The sequence below is a fragment of the Hyperolius riggenbachi genome, chromosome 9, assembly GCF_040937935.1.
Source record: "Hyperolius riggenbachi isolate aHypRig1 chromosome 9, aHypRig1.pri, whole genome shotgun sequence".
Lineage (NCBI taxonomy): Eukaryota > Metazoa > Chordata > Amphibia > Anura > Hyperoliidae > Hyperolius > Hyperolius riggenbachi.
In genome coordinates this window covers 113,465,223-113,489,059 of record NC_090654.1, presented here as the reverse complement: position 1 = coordinate 113,489,059, position 23,837 = coordinate 113,465,223, and the positions used below count along the sequence as shown (strand labels likewise).

The window sequence follows — 23,837 nt, the reverse complement described above, 5'->3', positions numbered from 1 at the left end:
TGTTCAGTGATTTTTCCACGTGAAATCGCAGAAAAATCACTCCTGCAAAATTCCGGCAAAAATCGCCAGCGTTTTGCATTTTGCACGTGTGAATGGGACCTTACATACTAACCTCACCGTCAGTTCCTCTCAGAAGCTCACCATTTTCTTCTTACAGTGATCCCTTCCAGTTCTGACAATATTTTGTCAGAACTGAAATATACCAGTTGCTGTCACTTATATATCAGAAGCTGTCAGTTACAACTGAATGTGCAAGGTAATGTCCATGTTACCCTATGGCTCAAGTGGGTGATATTGCAGTTTAACAGTGTGCTGACCGGGAAGCTGTTAGGGGTAATGGCCATTTTTAAAATGGAGGTAAGTTACAGTATGACCTGTGAATGGAAATTTAGACTTTTTATTTTCAGGTCAGGTTCTCTTTAAATTTTAAGCGAATTAATGAAATACGTTGCAGCGCGTTATAAATGATTGGAATTCAGTTGAATCAGTTCTCTCAGTAAACTGTACGGTGTAAATAAAGCTTCGTTTAAAAAAAGGTTGCGTAAAAAAAGTATATGCACAGAACTGCATAACACTGCTGGTTGGGAACGCCCATTATAGGCGGAAGCTATGGTAAGGGCGGATGTGTTGTTTGCGTCTCAGGGCGAATGAATGTGGTGGGCGTGACACCCTGCACATCTGACTGGGCACGCCTCCCGGGTTAGTACGGGTTGTCCGGCTTTCCGTCGCTGATAGGCAGGCAAGAGACTGGTGGACAGAAATCAGGAAGAGGTATCGTTCACCATGGGTTCCAGAGCTTCTACTCTACTGAGGGACGAGGAGATAGAGGAGATCAAGAAGGAAACTGGATGTAAGCTACTGGTTTTTAGATGTGTGGCCCTGCAAATGCTTATAAGTTACACAATATAACAGGTAGTATTATGATTATAATCTAGCAGAGAAGAAGTCTGTATGACACACGGTGATTCACCCAAAGTGGCTGCTTTATGAAGATGATAATAACTAGCTGCACCTTGTGTGTTTGATATGTCAGCTCTGTATTTGTGTAAGTAGCTTATGTATGTATTGTTTTTTTGGTGTGTTTCTTATCTTTTGCCACATCCTCACAAATGAGTCTATCAGGTTAAAAGCTTTATACACAACCAGGTTGACCACTGTTGAAATGAAGCACAGGTCAGTCAAAAATCAGGTACCAGTGACGATAAAAGACTGACTATTGTCCACGTAGACTGATCGGTTGTGGCAAATCGGTTTGGACTATAATCTATATTAGTCCTTCAATTAATAATAAAATATCGCTCCATTCAAACAACTCACATGTAGCTACTTATGTACTTCCAACTCTGTAGTTTAGCGCTTCTGCTAACTATCTGATCGGTAGACTGTCATTGTGCTCTTGTTGAATGTAACGGGCTCTGACGTTGGCAAAACTCTCTGGGATCGCTCACTTTTGTTGCAAACCACGTTGATCGAGAATGTGTATGGAGCTTTAGTGCTAGGTTACACTGAATCGGTTTCTGTCAGCTGTGATGCAACGGACAACTGATAAGGAATTTTCCATGTTTACCTATGGGTCAGTTTACATCTTTGCCTTATGGCTTATAAAATGTAGATGTAAACTGACCCATAGGGAAACATGGAACATTCCTTTATCAGTCCTTTGTCGTGCTATAGCTTACAGTAACTAAATCAGAGTGATCCAGCCCTACATGTAGCAACAACGGGTCCGCCAGACCCTCCCGCTCGGCGGACGTTCAGCCGACAGTAGTGCGTGTGTACAGTAGTGCGTCTGTTTGTTCAGAAACAGCCTTATCAGTCCGCCGACAGCGCGTACACACGCGCTACTGTCGGCTAAAAGTCCACCCAGCAGGAGGGTCTGACGGACCCGTTGTTGGCGGCCGTAGTGCGTGTGTACGCACCTTAATACACACAACATGCCTTAAAATGCGTACATCTGCAGTAAATTAAACCGTACATTAACATAATAATGCTCATAGTCCTCAATTCACTAAGCTTTATCAACTGTTTGATAATTTACTTCATGAGTAAAATCTAATTTTGAATTCACTAAGGTGCTCAAGATTTATCGAATGGTTTATCGATAAAATGATCAATAAATCTATAACAAGTTAGTGAATTCAAAAATAGATTTTACTCATGAGGTAAATTATCAAACGTTTGATAAAACTAAGTGAATTGAGGCCACAGTGTATGGAAGACTGCATGCTGTAAGTTGAAGGGGGGGGGGGGGGGGGTTGTAATGTGCAAATGCATTAAATGTGAACATGCCTCTTCAGTAACATGGGCTATCATTTTTTAATGCATTTGCGCAATGAGGAAAAAACATAAGATTGATGTAGTAGACGTGATCCCACAATCCTTGTCCTGTTGCCAGTTTGTCTATCCCCACCTCCCCCTCCTTCCTGATTCTATAATGCCTCTACTGATGTGATAAGACAGAGTAAGATTAAATTTCGTGTTTTGTTTTCGTGTCTTCACAAGTTCTCAGATTTCTTTGGTCTTACGCCCGGAACACACCATGCAATTTCCCATCACGTGGGTCACAACGATTATTTCCGACAGGTCCAATCTGATTTCCGTCGTTTTTTCAATCACTTATATAGAAAATCGATCAGAAAAACGATTGGAAATCAGATCGGACCCGTTGGAAATATTCGATTCGACCCTTCTGTCTGACTTGAAATTACGTGATGTGTACCAGGCATTATACACAGGATAGCGTTAGATGTGGTAGAGTCAGAATTTTTATAGTGGGAAACATGGCAGCGCTTTCAAACAAAACTTATACCAGACAAGACAAATAACATTTATATCACGCTTTTCTCCTGGCGGACTTGAATGATTTATCTGCATTGATATGCGGACCCCAACAACTGGGCTACATCACACGCCCAGCACTCACTACAGGCAAAAGGGGGTGGGGGTAAACTTATACCTGAATGATTTATCTGCATTGATGTGCAGAGCCCCACTGGACTGCATTACACACCCAGCACTCACTACAGGCAAAAGGGGAGTGAACTTATACCTGAATGATTTATCTGCATTGATGTGCAGAGCCCCACTGGACTGCATTACACACCTAGCACTCACTACAGGTAAAGGGGGGTGAAATTGCCTGATGTGTACCAGGCATTATACACAGGATAGCATTAGATGTGGAGTCAGAATTTTTATTTGCAGAACTTTGCACTGCATTCATACTGTTTTTAGTAGTTCCATGCTGCATTTTTACTGTTGAAAGAAACGTCTGTGGTAAATGGCCACAGATCGTAAATTCTTATGTAATCACAAAATATGTAAACTACAGAGCTATTTGCAGTATAAAAAAATAAGACAGTTACTGGAAACCAGGATGAGAGGTTCTGAGAACTTGCACTGGCCCCAGGGCACACAGAGTTGCTCCAGTAAACCTTCATTGTTGAACTGGAAAAGATGCATTTCCCACTTGAGCATAGTTTTGGGGCAAGCTTTTGGTAGTTCTTGCTGTGTACTTTCTGGGCCTGTTTTTCCAAGTATCTTCAGGCTGAAGACCAAAAGTGATATCACAAACCTGCTGTAGAATTATTATTCTGTTTTGTTACATGATGCCCTGTGCAGAATTCTTCTGTCATCTTCCAAACCTGAATAAATTCACAGCTAATAAATATTACGGTAAGTGTAACTACCGTTATGAAGTAAGATCATACTTTCCTTCACTTGCGCTGTACATTGGTTGTCAGTCAGTGTAACCATCCCTAATACTAGGTACACACCATACAATTTTTTGTGTTAGATGGTTCAATAGATAATTTCCAACATGTCCGATCTTATTTTCGTTCATTTTTCTGATCGATTTCTCATAGACATGAATGGAAGTAGATAAGAAATAACAGAATAAAATTGGAAAATTGATTGCATAACACATCTTCACTTGGTGGACATAATGAAGGGACCTCTGAGGCCCGTTTTATACTTTTAATACTATGTTGCAATCGTTTTTCAATCGCACTGTAAAATTCCCGAGAGGTTGCACCCCACAGTAACGTTGTGAGGCGTACGGTACAATGAAAGTGCCTCTCTTTCGAGGTAAACGTGCATATCGTACTATTTACGCACTGCATGTAGTGTGTTATTGTGTTCGTACCTGTATCATTGCTTCTACGTTGCAATGCAACTAATTTATGCAATAGTAAAAGAACCCTCAAAGCTCGTTTGTGCTAGGTTCAAAGCGATCTCCTGCACAGGGAATAGCAGCCTGTTAAAATTAATAGGCTGCTCCAGATTCAAATGTGAGGGAAAAAAATGCAAGGTCGTTTGCAGCTTTTTGCATTGTACATGCAAATCCCCATAGCCATGCATGGCCCAGCTAGAGGGATTCAGACTGTCTCAGAGACACATTCCGGTATCAGTGAAGACAAGCTCTTATAGTGAGCACTGGACTGGATTCAAAACTTGGCATATGCCTAAAGGAACCGGTGTTGCAAAAGTGGATGGTTCCCTCCTTGTCCTAACTCTATTTGCGGCAACCCCATAAGCTCCAGTAGCTCTAGCCATCCAGCCGCTTTGAGGTTGCTACATTTGTAAATGTAACTCTGGCCGTGATGTGGGGCGAATGTGATTTCACGCCTATGTCATGTAAATCACATTCGCCTCACACCAGACGAATGGACAATATGTATAATTCAGTAGGATTTTTGTGCCTACAGGCACCTGACGCTTAAATCCAGCAGTGGGGAAAAAGTATAATGTGAATGTGTATATCTGTCCATCCCTCAGTTAACATAACTATTCTTGAACCTCTACCACGAGTCAGGTTTCTGTGAAAGTAGGAATGCAATGAATCCAGATAGCAGCACCACACATCTGTGTGTTGCATCGCATATAGTTGATGAAATGTTTCACTGTACTCTTAATGTAGGTGTTATGCGGTACATGCACTGCATGCAGTACATTAGGATACCGCACTCCTTCAGACCGCATCGGCCACACTGAACATCTCAATGCTTTTGGATTGCAGTGCAATGCGGTCGCTTCTGTCTTTACACTCCCTCTTGCGATGTGGACACTAAACCTTTATCCCCTAGGGCTTTTAGGGAGGACAATGAAAAGGGAGGGGGACTTTCCCTGGATTACCAAGCTCTTGAAGAACATAAACGGAAACTTGACAGACCACTCCAGTGAACTATCAAGCTTAGTCATGTGACATCTTGATTTAAAGTAAACTGTAACCAAGGATTGAACGTCACATTAATCAGTAGCTAAAACCCCTTTTCCCAAATCATTTCTCAGATAGATCATCAGAAAGGTCTGTATGACTGATATTGTGGTGAAACCCCTCCCACAGTGAATGTCAGGTCCTGGCAGTGTTGTTTGTAAACCTTGTTGCATTGTGGAAAATTACAGCTGTGTCCAACTGCCAAGCAACCAGTATCTCTATCTATATTTCTCCTATTGCATTGTTAGGGGGTGTGGTTATAACAGTTGGTGCTGTCTTTTTTTTTTTTTTATTCTTGTCTGCCAGTAGTAAAGATGATGATGTGCAGGCTCATTGTGGATCAAACAACATGAACAAATTACATAGCGAATATCAATCATTTCTTAACTTCTCACTTTGCAATGTATTTTATTTCCCCCTTTTTGCTAATGTTCCTTTAATTTTGAGACCGACAACTAGGGGCAGTTGTTAAGATGCTTACACATGCACAATAAATTCAGGATATTGTTGAGGAGGATAAATTGCTGTCTTTTAATGCTCTCAGTACTCTCCTCCTATGTATTTCCAATAGATTCAGTTGTGCCATGCGTATACTACCCAGTTTTGTGCTGGTCCCATATTGCTTAAATCGAATGCAGAAGAGTCTGCTAATGTACTCAGGACTTATAGGGGTTACTTCACAATTATATATTAATAGTCAATACGCCAAATATCTTCAAACCTCTGCTTAGGGCATGGCGGAAAAAAAGTGTATATGTATATGCTTGCAAAAGTATTCAGCCCCCTTCAAGTTTTCCACATTTTGTCACATTACTGCCACAAACATGAATCAATCCTATTGGAATTCGACGTGAAAGACCAATACAAAGTGGTGTACACGTGAGAAGTGGAACGAAAATCATACATGATTCCAAACATTTTTTACAAATCAATAACTGCCAAGTCGGGTGTGCGTAATTATTCAGCCCCCTTTGGTCTGAGTGCAGACAGTTGCCCATAGACATTGCCTGATGAGTGCTAATGACTAAATAGCGTGCACCTGTGTGTAATCTAATGTCAGTACAAATATCGCTGTTCTGTGACGGCATCAGAGGTTGTCTAAGAGAATATTGGGAGCAACAACACCATGAAGTCCAAAGAACACACCACACAGGTCAGGGATAAAGTTATTGAGAAATTTAAAGCAGGATTAGGCTACAAAAAGATTTCCAAAGCCTTGAACATCTCACGGAGCACTGTTCAAGCGATCATTCAGAAATGGAAGGAGTATGGCACAACTGTAAACCTACCAAGACAAGGCCATCCACCTAAACTCACAGGCCGAACAAGGAGAGCGCTGATCATAAATGCAGTCAAGGGGCCCATGATGACTCTGGGCGAGCTGCAGAGATCTACAGCTCAGGTGGAGGAATCTGTCCATAGGACAACTATTAGTCGTGCACTGCACAAAGTTGGCCTTTATGGAAGAGTGGCAAGAAGAAAGGCATTGTTAACAGAAAGCATAAGAAGTCCCGTTTGCAGTTTGCCACAAGCCATGTGGGGGACACAGCAAACATGTGGAAGAAGGTGCTCTGGTCAGATGAGTCCAAAATGGAACTTTTTGGCCAAAATGCAAAACGCTATGTGTGGCGGAAAACTAACATTGCACATCACTCTGAACACACCATCCCCACTGCCACATATGGTGGTGGCAGAATCATGCTCGGGGGGTGCATCTCTTCAGCAGGGACAGGGAAGCTGGTCAGAGTTGATGGGAAGATGGATGGAGCCAAATACAGGGCAATCTTGGAAGGAAACCTCTTGGAGTCTGCAAAAGACTTGAGACTGGGGCGGAGGTTCACCTTCCAGCAGGACAACGACCCTAAACATAAAGCCAGGGCAACAATTGAATGGTTTAAAACAAAACATATCCATGTGTTAGACTGGCCCAGTCAAAGTCCAGATCTAAACCCAATCGAGAATCTGTGGCAAGATCTAAAAACTGCTGTTCACAAACGCTGTCCATCTAATCTGACTGAGCTGGGGCTGTTTTGCAAAGAAGAATGGGCAAGGATTTCAGTCTCTAGATGTGCAAAGCTGGTAGAGACATACCCTAAAAGACTGGCAGCTGTAATTGCAGCAAAAGGTGGTTCTACAAAGTATTGACTCGGGGGCTGAATAATTACACACACCCCACTTTGCAGTTATTTGTAAAAAATATTTGGAATGATGTATGATTTTCGTTCCACTTATCACGTGTACATCACTTTGTACTGGTCCTTCACGTGGAATTCCAATAAAATTTGATTCCTGTTTGTGGCAGTAATATGACAAAATGTGGAAAACTTCAAGGGGGCCGAATACTTTTGCAAGCCACTGTAAAAGCTTGGCGGATGAGCTTTTTCTCCATAGGCCTTATCAAAGGACTAGAGGACATGATCTGCCATGGAGGAAAAATGTTTTAGCCATTTATTTTGGAAAGGGTTCTTTACAGTAAGAGTGATTAAGATGTGGAATGCATTGCCACAGGAAGTAGTTATGGCAAATCCTATACCTGCATTTACAGGGGGATTAGATGCTTTCCTTGCATTTGAGACATCCATGGCTACAATTACTAGGTAATGCCCAATAATGTAGAACCAGGGATTTTATCTGATTGCCATCTGGAGTCGGGAAGGATTTTTTTTTTTCCCTTTTGGGGCTAATTGGACCATGCCTTGTAAGGGTTTTTCGCCTTCCTCTGGATTAACAGGGATAAGTGAGGGAGCAGGCTGGTGTGTTGTACTTTGTTCTCTGGTTGAACTCGATGGACGTATGTCTTTTTTTCAACCCAAATAACTATGTAATATTTACTGCTATAGGTAAGCGAATGTTAACTAGCTGATGGTCTGGCATTGCTCGGGTATATATTTGGCTGGTGTTGCCTCCGCCCACTTTTTTCTAACCCTAACACAATTACTCAATGACCTAGTTTGTGAGCTTTGCAGTCTTTGGCATCAATAATTTTGCATTGAAATGAAACAAATCTGATTGGCTGTTTGTGGTTCCACCCCCTTTTCTAAATTTGAACCACAGTCACCCAATGGCCAACTGTACCAGGTTTGAGGCTTGTGCCATTAACAGTGCAAGAATGACAGCCATTAAATATTCCTCTTGAAAATCAATAGGCAAGTTTTGATTGGCTTTTGTAGGCCCCACCCACTTTTCTGAATATTAATCCCAGTTACCAACTTTGCAAAGTTTGGGAACCCTGCCATTAACAGTGTAGGAATGGCTGCAGTTTAATTTTCCCCAGTGAAATTTGTATTTGTTTCCGCCCACTTTTTGGTTATCGGGATAAAAAGTATCCTATATGTTGTTCCAGGTACTTTGTGTGTGCCAAATTTCATTCGAATCCGTTTAGCCATTGTTGCGTGATTAACAAACAAACATCCAAACTTTCACATTTATAATGTTAGTAAGATAATGAAAAGCACAATTTTTGTTTTTAAATTTGTTTTCCACAAATATGCTTTCATCAGGGGTGTACACAGTGTGCTGATTAAATGCAATGATTAGAACAGTAATCTGTTTAGGTCTGAAAATAATGTAATGATGGTACGGTTCTCGTATGTCGCTTCTAGAATGAACATTCAGTATTTAGCCTGTCTTTCTTGGTAATTTTGCAGTGTAATGGCTTTGATTGTGTGCCAGTGAGATTAGCGGCTTGCCTCTGGTATGCACATAGTTTTTTGTTTTGTACTGAATGCTTCATGTGTCATTAACTGTAGATTTAGATTTCTAATAGTAAGAGCTGGACGGCAGCCAGGCCAAATGAATTGAGACACCTTTTTTTTTTTTTTTTTAACGTTGTTTACCACAGACCTGCAGGTTTTTACTTTTACCCCTTCTGCATAAATAAATTGAAGCAGATCTGAGAAGGAATTGTTTTTTTTGTTTTTTCTTGTGGCCTAAAAGTTGTTTTTTTTTTTTTGTTTGTTTTTTGGAAGTCCATTTCCAAGTGAAAAAAATCTTGCCCTCCCTAACCCCATCTCTACTTGCAGTGTCTTGAAGAATCTATATACGGTATATAAAATTGGATGTATGTGCCGCCATCACTTGGAAACACCTTGACCGATTTCAACAAAACTTGGTATACAGATCACTTACATCCTGGGAAGATATTTTCTGGGGGTCTTCTGCCCCCCTTGCACACCTTTGTGGAACCACAGCCAATGAGATTTCGCCTATTCACATCAATGCAAAAATTTAGAAGGCTGCCATTTTTCACTGTAATAAAGCCAGAGTCCCCAAACTTGGCATATTTGGTCCCTCGATGACCGAGGTTAAAAATCCAGGGAAAGTGGTGGAGCCAATCAAATTTCAGATATTTATTTTAAAAGGTCCGTGCACACATCCAATTTGTATCTGCTGATCACTGGCCAATTTTACAACTTTAGTGTAGTATGAGAGCATACCTTCACAGGCTGTTCGTAGTATTCAAAATGTGTTGGCCCTCATGCTGCATGGCAGTGGTAAAATTGGCCAGTCATCTGCAGATTAGAATTGGATGTGTGTATTCTTAGGGCTGGTTTACATGGACGCTTGGCGGGCGTTTACCACCAGTGTCCGGGATCCTTTGTTAAATACTACTGAATGCGTAGTATTCTAGTGAATGAGTGTTTGTATCTGGCTTTTTACCAGTGTTTGCCCAAACGTGGCATTCTGATCCCGATTTTCCCTGTCGCTTCAGGTCACCCTGGATGCTACATGCGGCGTCCAGGGTCGATTACCGCTGCGTCTTCGTGTCCCCCCTGGGGGACGAATAACGCAGAGCACGATGGGTAGCTGCCGAAAGCCCGAACAAGATGCTGCTGGAAGCTGGGCAGAAGTCAGTGAACCAGCCCTTAAGCTGGGTACACACGTTGCGATTTCACGCTCGATATGCGGGATCGATCGATTATGTTTGGTCGGGTTTCGATCGATACGGCCATCGATTTTGCATACTTAACATGCAAAATCAATGGCTGTATCGATCGAAACCTGATCTAACATGTCGGAAATAATCGATCCCACGGATCGAGCAGGAAATCGCAACTTGTACCCAGCATAAGACTCTTAATGGCAGGGTTCTCAAACTGGGCAACTGGGATTAATATTCAGGTAAGTAAATGGGCCTACAACAGCCAATCTAAATTCACCTATTTATTTTCTAGGGGAATATTTAAATTTCTGCCATTCTTACACTGTTAATGACAGAGGCTGAAACCTGGTACAGTCGGTCATTGGGTGTCTGGAGTTCAATTCAGAAAAGGTGGAGGAGCCACAGGTAGCCATTCAGAAACGTTTGTTTGATTTCAATGAGAACATTTAATTTGCCCCCATTCTCACATTTATAGATGCCTAGGAGCCTAAACTTTCAAACTTGGTCATTGAGTGACTGTGTGTCAAGGTTAGAAAAAGTAGCCGGAGACAACAACCAAATGCATACCTGAGCAACGCCGGGTCATTTAGTAATGAATAAAATGTATTTTTTTTAATATTTATGAATTGTTTACTTAGTTTTGCTTGTTTTTAAAATCTTTCCTCACGCTAATTTACACTCTGAAATGTATCACAGGTGGTGACATCTTTACTCCTGTCAGGTGAGCTCTGAGGAATGTTTGTTCATGAGAGTTCCAAAGCCAGTACAAAATATACATGGTCTCCCAGAAAGCTATGGGTGTAGAATTCCATATACAGTGGAGGAAATAATTATTTGACCCCTCACTGATTTTGTAAGTTTTACGAATGACAAAGAAATGAAGTCTCAGAACAGTATCATTTCAATGGTAGGTTTATTTTAACAGTGGCAGATAGCACATCAAAAGGAAAATTGAAAAAATAACCTTAAATAAAAGATAGCAACTGATTTGCATTTTGAGTGAAATAAGTTTTTGAGCCCTCTAACAATAAAAGACTTAAAGAGACACTGAAGCGAAAAAAAAATTATGATATTATGATTTGTATGTGTAGTACAGCTAAGAAATAAAACATTAAGATCAGATACATCAGTCTAATTGTTTCCAGTACAGGAAGAGTTGAGAAACTCCAGTTGTTATCGCTATGCAAACAAGCCATTAAGCTCTCCGACTAAGTTAGTCGTGGAGAGGGCTGTTATCTGACTTTTATTATCTCAACTGTAAGTGAACTGTTTACTTTTTCTCTGCTAGAGGAGAGGTCATTAGTTCACAGACTGCTCTGAAAGACTCATTTTGAATGCTGAGTGTTGTGTAATCTGCACATATTATAGAATAATGCGATGTTAGAAAAAACACTATATACCTGAAAATTAAAAGTATGAGAATATTTTCTTTGCTGCTAATCTTCTAGAAATTATTCATAGTACACAACCAATTCATTATATCATATTTTTTTTTCGCTTCAGTGTCTCTTTAATACTTAGTGGAAAAACCCTTGTTTGCAAGCACAGAGGTCAAACGTTTCTTGTAATTGATGACCAAGTTTGCACACATTTTAGGAGGAATGTTGGTCCACTCCTCTTTGCAGATCATCTCTAAATCCCTAAGGTTTCGAGGCTGTCTCTGTGCAACTCTGAGCTTGAGCTCCCTCCATAGGTTTTCTATTGGATTAAGGTCCGGAGACTGACTAGGCCACTCCATGACCTTAATGTGCTGCTTCTTGAGCCACTCCTTTGTTGCCTTTTCTGTATGTTTTGGGTCATTGTCGTGCTGGAACACCCATCCACGACCCATTTTCAGTTTCCTGGCAGAGGGAAGGAGGTTGTCGTTCAGGATTTCACGATACATGGCTCCGTCCATTTTCCTGTTAATGCGATTAAGTTGTCCTGTGCCCTTAGCAGAAAAACACCCCCAAAGCAAAATGTTTCCACCCCCATGCTTGAAGGTGGGGACGGTGTTTTGGGGGTCATAGGCAGCATTTTTCTTCCTCCAAACACAGTGAGTTGAGTTAATGCCAAAGAGCTCTATTTTGGTCTCATCAGACCACAGCACCTTCTCCCAGTTACTCACAGAATCATTCAGGTGTTCATTGGCAAACTTCAGACGGGCCTGCACATGTGCCTTCTTGAGCAGGGGGACCTTGCGAGCCCTACAGGATTTTAATCCATTGCGGTGTAATGTGTTTCCAATGGTTTTCTTGGTGACTGTGGTCCCTGCTAATTTGAGGTCATTCACTAACTCCTCCCGTGTAGTTCTAGGATGCTTTTTCACCTTTCTCAGAACGATTGACACCCCACGAGGTGAGATCTTGCGTGGAGCCCCAGAGCGAGGTCGATTGGTGGTCATTTTGTGCTCCTTCCATTTTCGAACAATCGCACCAACAGTTGTCACCTTCTCTCCCAGCTTCTTGCTAATGGTTTTGTAGCCCATTCCAGCCTTGTGCAGGTCTACAATTTTGTCTCTGCCATCCTTGGACAGCTCTTTGGTCTTTCCCATGTTGGAGAGTTTGGAGTCTGCTTGATTAATTGATTCTGTGGACAGGTGTCTTTTATACAGGTGACTAGTTAAGACAGGTGTCCTTAATGAGGGTGACTAATTGAGTAGAAGTGTCTAACCACTCTGTGGGAGCCAGAACGCTTAATGGTTAGTAGGGGTTCAAAAACTTATTTCACTCAATGAAATGCAAATCAGTTGCTATCTTTTATTTAAGGTTATTTTTTCGATTTTCCTTTTGATGTGCTATCTGCCACTGTTAAAATAAACCTACCATTGAAATTATACTGTTCTGAGACTTTTCATTTCTTTGTCATTGGACAAACTTACAAAATCAGTGAGGGGTCAAATAATTATTTCCTCCACTGTAGCTAAACAGCCTAGGCTAAGCATCACTGGAAGGATATGATTACATTACAAGATATAGATTAAGGAAGTGTTTCTGGTGCTGAAACCAGGAAAATTACCATAAAAGTGGATATCCTGCATAGTTCACTGCATTCAATTTTAATATGCAGATGACTGGCAACTTTTACCACTGCCATGTACTAGAGAGCCAACAGACTTTGAATACTATGAGCAGACTGTGTAGGTATGCTCACATAGTACATGAAAGTGGTAAAATTGGCCAGTCATCTGCAGATAAAAATTGGTTGTGTACGGACCTTTAGGGCTCTCACATTAAGATGTTGCGTTTGATGCGACGTTAAGGTCGCACAACGTGCCCCTAACGCAGCGCATGTAGGTTATAAAATTGGACGTTATTTTGTGCTATGTGTCTCTTGGTGCGCCGTTTTCATTGCATACTGATGGAACGAAAACGGCGCATGTGTTACATTAAAAATAAACTTACTGAGCATGTGCAACACAAGTAACGCAGCAAATGTATTGCTAAACGCACAGCATGCAGCACTTTCTAAATATTGCTACACGTTGCACACAACGCAACGTGTGCACTGTGAATGTCGCACAGACTTTGCATTGCTGTGCGTTAGTCTGCGTTGGAACATTTTCTAACGTACGACTTTAACGTCGCACTGTGAAAGAGGCCTTACACTGCTACTGCTTATAGAGTATTCCCCTAGTGGCTGCAACTCAAGCGCTTTGAGTCCACCAGGACAAAGGCGCAATATGTTAACTGTCTTGTCTTGCTACGCTGTCGCACAAAAGCATTGCATCCCTATGGAACTGTCACATTGTGTGCGGTGGGTCACGACACAGCAGTGCATGCAGTATATTTACAGTATGACGTGCGGGTTTACCACTTAACTGAGGCATATGCTCATTGTTCTGCATCAGTAATGGTGTAACCTTTTAAGACTTGTGCGATTGCAGAACAATCGCACCGCTACAGACTGAAGTGTGGAAAAGGGGCCTTATTGTTCCAAATGCACATACCAATAGCTCAGAATCTGGGGTGGGGCAGGGCTAAATAGCAAACTGGGCCCAATCCAATTCCCTTTTTCTCTCACGTTTTCTCCTAGGACAAAATGTTTCATTCTCTGTTTTAAAACAACTTTTCTGCACCCTGCAATTGAAAAAGTACCAAAAAGTAGGTAATAAAGTACTGTCCAAATTATTGTGGGGATTTTCTCGCTTACTGGTGGCTTAAATGGCATTTTACTTATAGATGTGAAAATATAATTATGCTGAGAATACGCAATGAGATTTTTCAGCAGATTTACTGTCTGATCGTTTTTCTGATTGATTTCCATTCACTTCTATTCTATAAAATTGATTACAAAAACGATCGAAATCTGCCCCCCAAAAAAACTCTTGGTGTATTCCCAGCAATAGGAGAGATAGTGAATTAGATAAGGCCCTATGTGTAGATTTATGTAAACAAACCTCTCAGGTTGGAGGTGTCTGTCAAGAAAGAATTGCTGATAATAAATGACATTGCACTTCTGATAATAACCTGGCTGTTAGATAACTATATGTACATTACTGTGGTTACATAGTATAAACATGTCACTTTTAGAGGTACATGTCGTATTTTACCTCTGTGTCCTCGGGAACAAAGCTCCTGCATACTTCAATATAGCAATATGGGAGTCTTAAAAGTAACATTCAGAAACCAATTTCATAGCAGAGTGAAGTAAAACTAAGGAGCTGTTAATGCTAATTCTGATCCAGTTCTGTATCCTGCCTCAAGAAAGCTTTCAATAAACTACCATATGTACAATTGATCATTAGGTATTACCTGAAGGGTCAGCTGCATAGTATACTGGTAAGGCTGTTGCCTTTGATGTGGGTTTGAGCAGGAATCCCGGCTCAAGCCAATACATAAAAACAGTAAGGTGTCTTTGGTCAAGCCTCACTAATGATCCTGGTTGCCCATGGGGTGCGCTTTAAGTGGATACAGCCAGAAGCACTTTGATTCTGACCAGGAGAAAAGCACAATATAAATGTTCTGTATCTTTTCTTGAATCAATGTTTGTTGATTTGATAAAATTAACTATAAACCGTACCTCCATTTGCCCTGTTTAATGTATTTTTAATTTGGGGGCGGGGGTGTTTCTACAGCTTGTTTCTTTTTTCATAAGGCAGCTGGTGGTTTTTAATAAATTGCATTTCGCTGCTTCACCTGACTCGTGCATTTTAACACATAAGTACACACGTAATAAATGTGGTATAAGTAGAAATGCGGCCTATTGGCAAGTTGGCTTTATTCAAGAGACCTGCCATGCCATTTGTTTCCAGTTTGTTTTCACGGCTCTCTAATTTTGTTAAAATGCAAGTGTTGTCTATTGCAGCCAAATTATGTTTTGTTTGCTTGTTTTTAACTCTTCAGTCTAAAGGAATGCCAGCTATGCATTGGTTGCTATGTGCAACACCCCCAGGCTTATAAAGCCTGAGTGTTGATAATGTTTTGGGTTTTTTGGCTATGAATTTTGTATGTTCTATGTATAGTTTCATGCAAATCTTCTAATTTCTTGCACCCCTCTTTCTGTTCAGTCTCTCACAGCCAAATAACACGTCTGTACAGCCGGTTCACCAGTCTTGATAAGGGGGAGAATGGAACCTTAAGGTAGGTGCCAGCTGGCTTGAAGCTTTGTTCCAAACCGTATACTTTACCCGCTTAGATGCCAAATCGTAATTGACCTGCTTTCTGTACATGTATGACAAATGGGGATGGATGATCGACAAGATGCAAATAGTTGATGCAGGATTCTGCAAATTTATGCAGCGTAACCTGAGAGGTATATATAGGCTGCCACATTTATTTCCTTCTAAACAATGCCAGTTGCCTGGCATCCTGCTGATCTTAAATGCGTCAGTAGTGTCTGAATCACGCATCTGAAACAAGCATGCTGCAAATGCAGTTAGATTTTAAGAAAACCTGAGACGACAAAAGGAAAAGGGTTTTAATTTTTTACTTACCCGGGGCTTCCTCCAGCCCCATAAGCATCGCTGAGCCCCTCGCCGTGCTCCTGGGTGCCTCCATTCTGCTAGAGTTCCAGGTAACTGGCTTAGCCACGCCAATCTGGCTCTTCTGCACATGTGCAGAAGAGACCGACTGGCATGACTGAGCCAAGTTACCGGGACCACTAGCAGAAGAATGGAGGCACCCGGGAGGATAGCAAGGGGCTCAGTGGTGCTTAAAGCGGACCCAAACTAAACATTTTTTTAAATTAAAGATATTTAGTTGCATCACTCTAACACATACAAAGATACATAAACACTCCTTCAAACCTATAAGCATTTCAGTGCATGCTGTTTGCCCTTCTCTTTTCAGAACTAGAGTTATACAGGGGGCAGCCATTAGCAATTCCTCCATTGCCGGACACCACCTATCCCACCAGTTTGCCGGATTTTGTCCCGGCAATTTGAAAGGAAGGGAGGGGTTCCTCCAATAAATGTAAAATATTTTATATTTGTCATCATGCAGCTGAAAAAAGGCTGCTATTTATTAGTATAATTTAGAAAATAGATTCTATTTCTGAAATCTTGTATTTTTAATTCGGGTCCACTTTAAGGTGCTGGAGGAAGCCCCAGCTATGTATAAAATTAAAATCTTGGGTACACTTTAAGTCAAACCTCTGATCTACATGCCTGTCATAGGGTGTAAGACTAAAGCCTCTTTTCTGCGGATATCTGAGCTGCTCATTGTCAATTGCTGACACATGTCAGTGTTACCGTGCAGCAATAAACCGTCTCGTATCATTTCTGAGCACAGCAACTGGGGAAGGGGGGCTTGTCTGCTGCCCGTGCAGAGCGCCAGCAAGTGCCCTGCCTATGGACAGAAGCTGGTGACAGGTGGTGTATTCACTGCCTGTCATGTGCTCATGGAAAATAAGCCTTAGGCTGCTTACACACTAAGACGTTACAGGCGCACGTTAGTGCGCCTGTAACGCTCCCCCAACGCACAGCAATGTAACACAAGTGAGCTGTTCACACAGCCCAAGTTGCGTTACATGTAACGCTGCACGTTCTGCCGAAAGTGCAGCATGCTACGGCGTTAGAGTGGCTATAGCCGCGTTAGACTGTTTGCACATGCTCAGTGGGGGGGGAGGGGGGACGGAGAGGAGGCGGGGAGATGCAGCTACAGTAGCCGCGCACATGGCTACTTAATATTCACTGCTCTGGCGGCCGCTAATTGGCTGGCGAGTGTCTCGCTCCGCATCACGTGATCCCGCCGGCCAATCAGCGCCACTCTAGGAGACCTTATACGGATAGAGCCGCCTAACGCGGCTCACTCTACCGTCCTCTCCCGCACCACCATATGTTGCGTTAGGTGCACGTTATGCGACCTTAACGTAGCACCTAACGCAACGTCTTGGTGTGCAAGTAGCCTTAAAGTATTAGAGGCAAAGGACCAGCAGGACGGCCAGATAATGTGCATTGTTTAGAAGGAAATAAATATGGCAGCCTCCATATCCCTCTCAGGCCAATTGCCATTAAAGAGTGATTTATGCATCACAGATGTGTACATTAAAGGACAATTGTAACAAGGGGATATAGAGGCTGCCATCTTTATTTCCTTTTAAACAATACCAGTTGCCTGTAATACTTTTAGCAATAAACCATGAACAAGCATATGCAGATCAGCTGCTTCTGACATTATTGTCAATTTTTAAAGATTAGCCACATGGTTGTTTCTGTTATTCAGACACCACTGCAGCCGAATAGATCAGCAGGACTGCCAGGCAACTGGTATTGTTTAAAAGGCAATAAATATGGCAGCCTGCATAGACTTCTCACTTCAGTTGTGCCCACTCAAACATCTAGTACAAGAAAGATCTTTGGTTTGCTGAGAAAATTCTTTCCCTAGGAAGAATTGTTTCAAACGAGCCGTATGTTAGTGTCACATATCATGGTAATGTTGCTAAATGGTGTTCTTTACAGCATTTTCAGCCAATGCTTGTGAGCTCTAAACGAACAAATAGTCCCTGTATTTGTAGACAGTACTCAGCAGCGTATGTGGGCTACTCTATAGATGATTAGTTCACTGTAAATGCTTGCCAGCCTACCATTTGCAGCACACGGTATATGTCATGTCCCCGCTCTGCAGATGACTTCTTTTTTTTATTTTTATTTTTTTTTACTCTCCCCTAAAATCACCTCCTCCCGTTCACATATATAGAATGTTCCCCTCCCCTGGAATTCACTTCTAAAACACGTCAGTCTCTCTAAAAACTTTGCAACCTTCAAACACACCCTTTTAAAACGCACTTTTTTCAGACAATCACATAATCTATCCTAGACCATTTTATTTTCTGACTCTGGCTAGGCTGTGCTCCTGTATAGGATGCAATAACACAACACCCTGGTGTTACCTTCCTTAAAGAGAACCAGAGACCAAGCACCCTCATGTATTTTATTACATTTTTCAGTGGGAACATGACAGTAAACACCTACCCTGCTTTTAGGTTCATTCTTCTCTGCTCAATCTGCCTTGTATCAGCTGTGATAAGAATCCCTGACTGAGCATTCAGTCTAGGTTTCACCTGGAATCATTATAGCTGAGTCATTCTTTTGTGAAGTCTTTTCAAGCCCGCCCCCTCCTGACTCAGCTTTCCTGCTTTGCATACTGAGAGCTCTGACATGGAAGGGGCTGCTTCTGCCAGAAAGAAGCTCTGAAACAATAGACAAGTGTGACTGCTGTGTGATCTGTGGGCACTGACTTTGCAGTCATCATTATTATTTATGCAGTTTCATTCCTATGAGAGGCACTTCCTACAGGTAGCTGTTAAAAAAAAAAGGCACACTAGAGCGGCAAAATTATCGAGTAGAGCATTTATTCTACACAAGCTATCGACTGATATGTTTATTTTGTGTGAAACGTTCATCTCTGGTTCCCTTTTAAAGGGAAACTAAACTGAGAAGGATATGGATTTTTCCTTTTAAAATACCAGTTGCCTGACTCTCCTGCTGATCCTGTGTCTCTAATACTTTTAGCCACAGCCCCTCAACAAGCATGCAGATCAGGTGCTCTGACTGAAGTCAGACTGGATTAGCTGCATGCTTGTTTCAGGTGTGTGATTTAGCCACTACTGCAGCCAAAGAGATACAAAATTAGATACTTACCTGAAGAGAGGAAAGCATCAGGATCCTATTGAGGCTTCTCTCGGTACTCTGATGTTGTACCAGAGAAGGAGCGCGGCTCCGATGTAGAGAGCCGCGCTCAGTGACGTTGGACATTGGACCACCGAGGGAAGCCTTAATAGGATCCTGAGGCTTCCCTCTCTTCAGGTTAGTATTTTATTTTTAACCGGAGCTTCGGCTTGGGATAACTTTTTAAGACTCTAAGCTCAGAAGGTCAGGGTTCACTTCTGTGTGTCCTGTAAGTTGCTGTACATTTTTTTTTTTTTGTAACTCTAGTTTTTATTAAAGAATTATATTAATACATGAAGACCGTATGATAGTTGCTGTACATTTTTGTTTATTACTAAACAATTATCACTAGAACTTAACCACTTAACCCCACGCGGTACAAATTTCTCCGTCCCTTTTTCCCCTTCCTAAAAAAACAGGGACGGAGAAATCCGTACCGCCGCTGTCCGCGCTCCCGCCGCTCGTGCGCGCGCTCCCGCCGCTTGTGCACGCCGCCGCCCGCTCGCCCGGAGATCAATGAACGGGAAAATTCATTCCCGTTCGTTGATCTAAGCCCCCGCAATGATCTGCTGCTCCTTTGAGAAACCGCGCGATCATTGTGATTTGCCCAGCCTCGTACTGCTTCCTGTAAGCGTCCTGGACGCTTACAGGTCGCATGCAAACAAACACACTGTGGCCATCTTGTGGCCAAATAGTAAAACTACACCCTAAAGCATTTTACATATACAAACACATTAGTTTTACACAATAAATTAACTCATTACCTCCCACACTCCCCAATTTTTTATTATTATTTTTTTTTGTAATTACAAAAAAAAAAATACAGTAAAAAAAAAAAAAACATAAATAGTTACCTTAGGGACTGAACTTTTTAAATATTTATGTCAAGAGGGTATAACACTGTTACTTTATAAACTCCGGGCTTGTAATTAGGGATGGATGCAAAACTGAAAAAATGCACCTTTTTATTTCCAAATAAAATTGCCGCCAAACATTGTGATAGGGACATAATTTAAATGGTTTTATAACCGGGACAAATGGGCAAATACATTTCATGGGTTTTAATTACAGTAGCCTGCATTATTTAAAAACTAATGGCTGAAAAATAATTTTTTCCCACATTTTTTTTCCTATTTTCCCATTAAAACACATTTAGGGCTGGTGCACACCAAAACCCGCTAGCAGATCCGCAAAATGCTAGCAGATTTTTAAACGCTTTTTTTTATTTTTATGAGGCGTTTTGCGGATTGCTGCTGCGGTTTTCAGTATAGTAGATTTCATATATTGTTACAGTAAAGCTGTTACTGAACAGCTTCTGTAACAAAAACGCCTGCAAAACCGCTCTGAAGTGCCGTTTTTCAGAGCGGTTTGCGTTTTTCCTATACTTAACATTGAGGCAGAAACGCATCCGCAATCCAAAAAATGCCTCACCCAGGCATTTTTCGTTTCTGCAAAACGCCTGCCGCTCTGGTGTGCACCACCCCATTGAGATACATTGACCAAGCAGATCCGCAGCCGCAAGCGGATCTGAAAACGCGGAAAAAGCCGCTCGGTGTGCACCAGCCCTTAGAATAACAAAAATTCTTGGCATAATGTCCCACCTAAAGAAAGCCTAATTGGTGGCGAAAAAAACAAGATATAGTTCATTTCCCAGAACGTCACTGGGACAGCACCCCTCCTCTGAGACTTGTCTCCCCTCCCAATTCTGGACAGGAAGCTATTAAACAAACAAATTTGCATAATGGACAGCAGTACATGTATAAATACAAGCCACTTACAATGATCCTCAGTTGTTTTTCCTGTCCCGGACAGAGCTGATGGAGGGGCCTCGGTGCTCCCATGTCAGGTGGCAGGTGCAAGCGTGTGGGGCAGGCAAGGACGGGCTGAGCAGGGGACTCAGTGTGCTATGCGCCCAGCGTGGTGGAGGCTTCTCCTTGGAGTGCGGATGTTTTATGGACGGCAGAGCGCGAACCGGAAGTTCCGGCGGAAGCGCGATGACGTCATGTGCAGGCGTTCCACATGACTGGTCACATGATCAGGCCTGATTGCAGGCCTGCGGCGGTGATCATTACGGCGATTGGCTGCTGGGACAGAGGCAGCTGCTGGCAGTTGAGGAGGAGGGTAAGATTTAAAAGATCTGTTGTTTGTCCATGACTCAATGCTGTTTGGTAGATCATGGAGGATGCCGCAGGCCTTTCCTCACTGCAATCTGCAGGGACTGGCTCTGAACCCTCTCTGGTGAGACATTGTTTGCGCTGTTTCTGCGGATTATGCTGTTTAAGTTACACTGAGGGGACTGATAGTTTTTTTTTTTCTTATCTAGATATTTCAGCCTAAACTTCCAAAAGCTGACAAAGATAAGGAAAAGGATAAATCTTCTCAGTCCACTCTGAGTAAACACTCAGGGCCCGTGTTCAGGGGGGGGGGGGGGGGCGCCAGAGCACCCTGAGCAGGAGGGGAGGAGCGCAGTGAAAGGGGGCGGTATGTACAGCAGTGGAGAGAGGGGGGTCGTGTCCCCCCCCCCCTCCCCTTCCCTGCTCTGAGCACGGCTAGTCTGGTCTTCAGTAGACCAGACTAGCCGCGCGCAGAGCGTCCCTTGCGGCTGGAGGCAGGAACGGTGGTAAGTCTCCGCCCGCTGTTAGCCGCCAAGTTACCGAAGGGGAGAGCCAGGAAGGGGTGCCCCAAGGTGAGGGAGGGGGGGGGGGGGGAAGACCCCCCCCCCCTTCTCCGCCGCTGTACATACCGCCCCCTTTCACTGCACCTGACACCTAAGACCGCCCCCTTTCACTGACACCTAAGACCAATACTGGGAATACCTATAGACCTGGCTACATATACTGGGGACACCTATAGACCTGGCTACATATACTGGGGACACTTATACACCTGGCTACATATACTGGGGACACCTATACACCTGGCTACATATACTGGGGACACCTATACATCTGGCTATACTGGGGACCCCTATTCATATTGCTACATATACTGGAAATACCTATAGACCTGGCTACATATACTGGGGACACCTATACACCTGGCTACATATACTGGGGACACCTATACACCTGGCTACATATACTGGGGACACCTATACACCTGGCTACATATACTGGGGACACCTATACATCTGGCTATACTGGGGACCCCTATTCATATTGCTACATATACTGGAAATACCTATAGACCTGGCTATCTATACTGGGGACACCTGTAGACCTGGCTATCTATACTGGGGACACCTGTAGACCTGGCTATCTGTACTGGGGACACATGTAGACCTGGCTACCTGTACTAGGAACACCAATACTCCTGGTTACTTCCACTGGGGATACCTTTGACCTGTTACCTTTACTGGGGGCACCTATTTTGGGGTACCTGCTGCCATATTAACTATTTTTGGGGAACCGCTGCTGCTAAATTAAGTGTATTTTGGGGAACAGCTGCCAGATTGTGTATGTTGGGGGAACCGCTGCTTCCAGATTCTGTGTATTTTGGAGGAACCACTGCTGCAAGATTACATGTATTTTGGGGAACCACTGCCAGATTATGCATATTTTGGGCAACCGCTGCCAAATTATGTGTATGTTATGGAAACTGCTGCTGCCAGATTACGTCTATTTTGGGGGAACGACTGCCATTTTACCTGTATTTTGGAGGAACCTTTGCCAAATGGCATAGATTTTTGGTGAAATTTGGTCAGATTACATGTATTTTGGGGGGGAAACACTAAGGCAGAGCTCAAACTTCCCCGACAGACCTTTTACACCACTGCCAAGGTCATGTATATTTTGCCCCACCCATGACCACGCCCACATTCTGTTGCCTGACCACACCCATTTTCGGCGCAGCGCAGGGGTGTTTTTTTATCAGTATAAAATATGTCGGCAGTAAATGATAAGATCTTACTCTGTAAAAAATAACATGAAATGTGGGCGACACTGCTACGGGGCCCCATAATGTATTGCCCGGGGGCCCCATGAGTTGTCAGTCCGCCCCTGGTTTTGGATATACTCCTGGTACACATACTGGTTTTTCAGGGACAAAGTATTTACATATTCCCTCCCTGATGTAATGCGGTCTGGGCATTACTTCTGATTCATGTAAAGATGAGTATAAATACCTTCTGTTTTAGCAGGGAAAAATGTTTTGGGCATCTTTATAGCATTGGAACTAGTGGTGAGTGCTGGTCGTTTCCTCATTAAGTAGTACCACATCCTGCAGTACTGTGACTTTCTGTGTAACTTCAGCCAAGGACATTGTTGCATAAGCATCAGCAGTCTGTGGGGCGTAGTTACCCTGAGGCCCTGATCGTGGGGAATATTTCAGAGTTTATTGTAAGCTTTGATTCTCGCATCCGCATTAAATCAAAGCTTGAAACAGGCTGAACTGTTCTCTGTGTTTTTTGGCAATGCTAGAACAATCATCTGTCTGATCTAAATATGTTGGTTGTTGCATACATTCCATCATACGCAATATTTGAACCGGCTTCAGTCTAGTTCTCTTCCTCCTGAAGGCTGTGTGTACGTGATCATTCACGTAGAATTGTTGGTGATGTGCCTTGCAGGTAAACTTTCTGTCAAAACACAGCGAGGGAAGCATGTTGTGGTTTATCAAGCCAGTGACAGCCTGTTTCTACCTCCCTTTCC

General features: G+C 42.7%; 1 protein-coding gene across 1 annotated transcript in view; it reads left to right on the top strand.

The window, feature by feature from the left end:
• Window positions 1-651: 651 nt before the first annotated feature.
• CHP1 (calcineurin like EF-hand protein 1) overlaps window positions 652-23,837 on the top strand; it is a 46,106-nt gene continuing 22,920 nt past the window's right edge. The window contains exons 1-2 of the mRNA XM_068251664.1: window positions 652-850; window positions 15,589-15,661. Coding sequence (XP_068107765.1) covers window positions 784-850; window positions 15,589-15,661 — 140 coding nt within the window. The 5' untranslated portion in view covers window positions 652-783. The remainder of the gene's footprint in view (window positions 851-15,588; window positions 15,662-23,837) is intronic.